The 1,814-nt window shown below is 37.7% G+C and overlaps 1 protein-coding gene across 1 annotated transcript in view; it reads left to right on the top strand.

The window, feature by feature from the left end:
• Window positions 1-421, top strand: part of ANGEL2 (angel homolog 2 (Drosophila)) — a 13,684-nt gene extending 13,263 nt beyond the window's left edge. Inside the window, exon 8 of the mRNA XM_008943815.1 lies at window positions 252-421. Coding sequence (XP_008942063.1) covers window positions 252-406 — 155 coding nt within the window. The 3' untranslated portion in view covers window positions 407-421. The remainder of the gene's footprint in view (window positions 1-251) is intronic.
• The last annotated feature ends 1,393 nt before the right edge of the window (window positions 422-1,814 follow it).

Here is a 1,814-nt window from a genome sequence, read left to right on the forward strand (position 1 = left end):
TTCTACCTCAATTCATCCCTCCAGAAAATGGAGGGGTAGTGTCTTTCTGAGTACTTGGAACTCTACTGATTATAAGTTCTACTGTAAGAATAATACTAAACAAGAATTTCTGGACTACCTTACTGGTGATTTTTCATGAAACAATTATGACTTCAGATTATTTCTGCAATACCATTTTCTTCCTAAAAAAGTATGACTTTTAGCCCACACTGAACAGATGTTGTGGTTGGTTTGTTTGTTTTTATAACCAGGAGCAGAGGATTCTTTTCATGGAGGTCTGAAACTTCTTGGCAGGCTGGCACTTCTAACAGAGAAAGACCTTTGGACTGTTAATGGTCTTCCCAATGAACAGAACTCTTCTGACCACTTGCCACTGCTGGCAGAGTTCAGGCTTGTTGTAAGGTAATATCCAAAGCATTTTTTTGTGTAGGTAAATTTAACTTTACCTTGTCTCTTCCTGGTTTTATTTTTTTAAAGGTTAATTGAAGCACTGCTGCTCTGGTGTAAGTTTGCACGCATGCTGATCTGTTACTGTTGTGTAAAGTAGACTTTCTTAAAAAAAAAAAGTTTAAATTGCTTAACGAAGTCTTTAAGGAAAAAAGAAAAGATTTTACATTTGCTTCCTCTTTGATAATGGAAAACATCTGTGCCAGTCTCAAAATGGCATTATTTTTCATGGAGATGCTGTAAATGGTTTTTATTGTAAATCACAGTAAAACTGATTATTCTTTGAGAACTGTGTGCTTCTTCAAAGGGGAGGGAGTTTGTGTGCACCACACTTCATCCTGTGCTGAAAGCAGTGTTCCCAAGCAGTGTTCCCACTACTGAGGGGCTCTGGGGACCCCTCTGTGTAAACACTTCTGCAAAGGAGTTTTGTCAGTTACCTCAGGCTAGGTCAGTGCAGAGGCTGTGGGATTGGACTTGCAAAGGAAGGACACAGCTTTGCAGTAAGGCAAACATTGATGTTCTCACAAGTTACTTTAACTCCTAAAAGCTTTACTATAGGTAGCATTCACTGGAATTTTTTTCAGGTATCTGAAATAAAATCTATGTTTAATCAGAATGAAAACTTAAAGGGAACATAATCAATCTACTGTAGGGGAAAATGTCCTGGACATCTTGAGGCTTCATAGAAACTGAACAACTGGAGGAAGTTTTTTTCCCATGTAGTTCTTGTCAAGCTATATGCTGAAACAAAAGATCCTGAGATATTAAACAATCAAGGTCTTACACTTTCACAATGCACCTATAAACCTTCTGTGCAAAATATTATTTACAAAATTTTTAAAAATTAAAACCCACAACAGACCACAAAGATTGCCTGAATGGGAAGCTTGCAGGGAACCACAAGGGCTGGAAACAAGTCTTATAACTCAGGTTACTACCTGTGGATATGTATGTAAAACTGACTTCAAAGTAACACTTGGAGAATTGCCTTTTAGTGCAGTGCTGGAAAGCCCACACCCTTGTTCCTGGAGTCACATGCAGACTCCAGAAACATTTGTTTTTTCTTCTCCAACCTAATTTTTGGATTTTTCAATCTAGGTTCCTTTCCTGACTGCAGAATTACGACTGTGATTACTTTGTGCTTTGAGAATAATGCAGGAAGTACAGTGGCAGTCATCACAGAACCACCTGAACTGAGAAAGTACACTGCAATCACTGTTACATCACAAAACAGGACTATCTGCCATGAAACTATTCAGGCAGTAAAATGCTTGTTCTACTTCATTAGTATGTTATTACTGAAGGATTATAATAATTTGCTTTCCTTTACAAAAGATGAAACTGTCATCTCATGTTGTTTTCCACCA

The sequence above is a fragment of the Merops nubicus genome, unplaced genomic scaffold (assembly GCF_000691845.1).
Source record: "Merops nubicus isolate BGI_N331 unplaced genomic scaffold, ASM69184v1 scaffold8137, whole genome shotgun sequence".
In the NCBI taxonomy this organism is placed as follows: domain Eukaryota; kingdom Metazoa; phylum Chordata; class Aves; order Coraciiformes; family Meropidae; genus Merops; species Merops nubicus.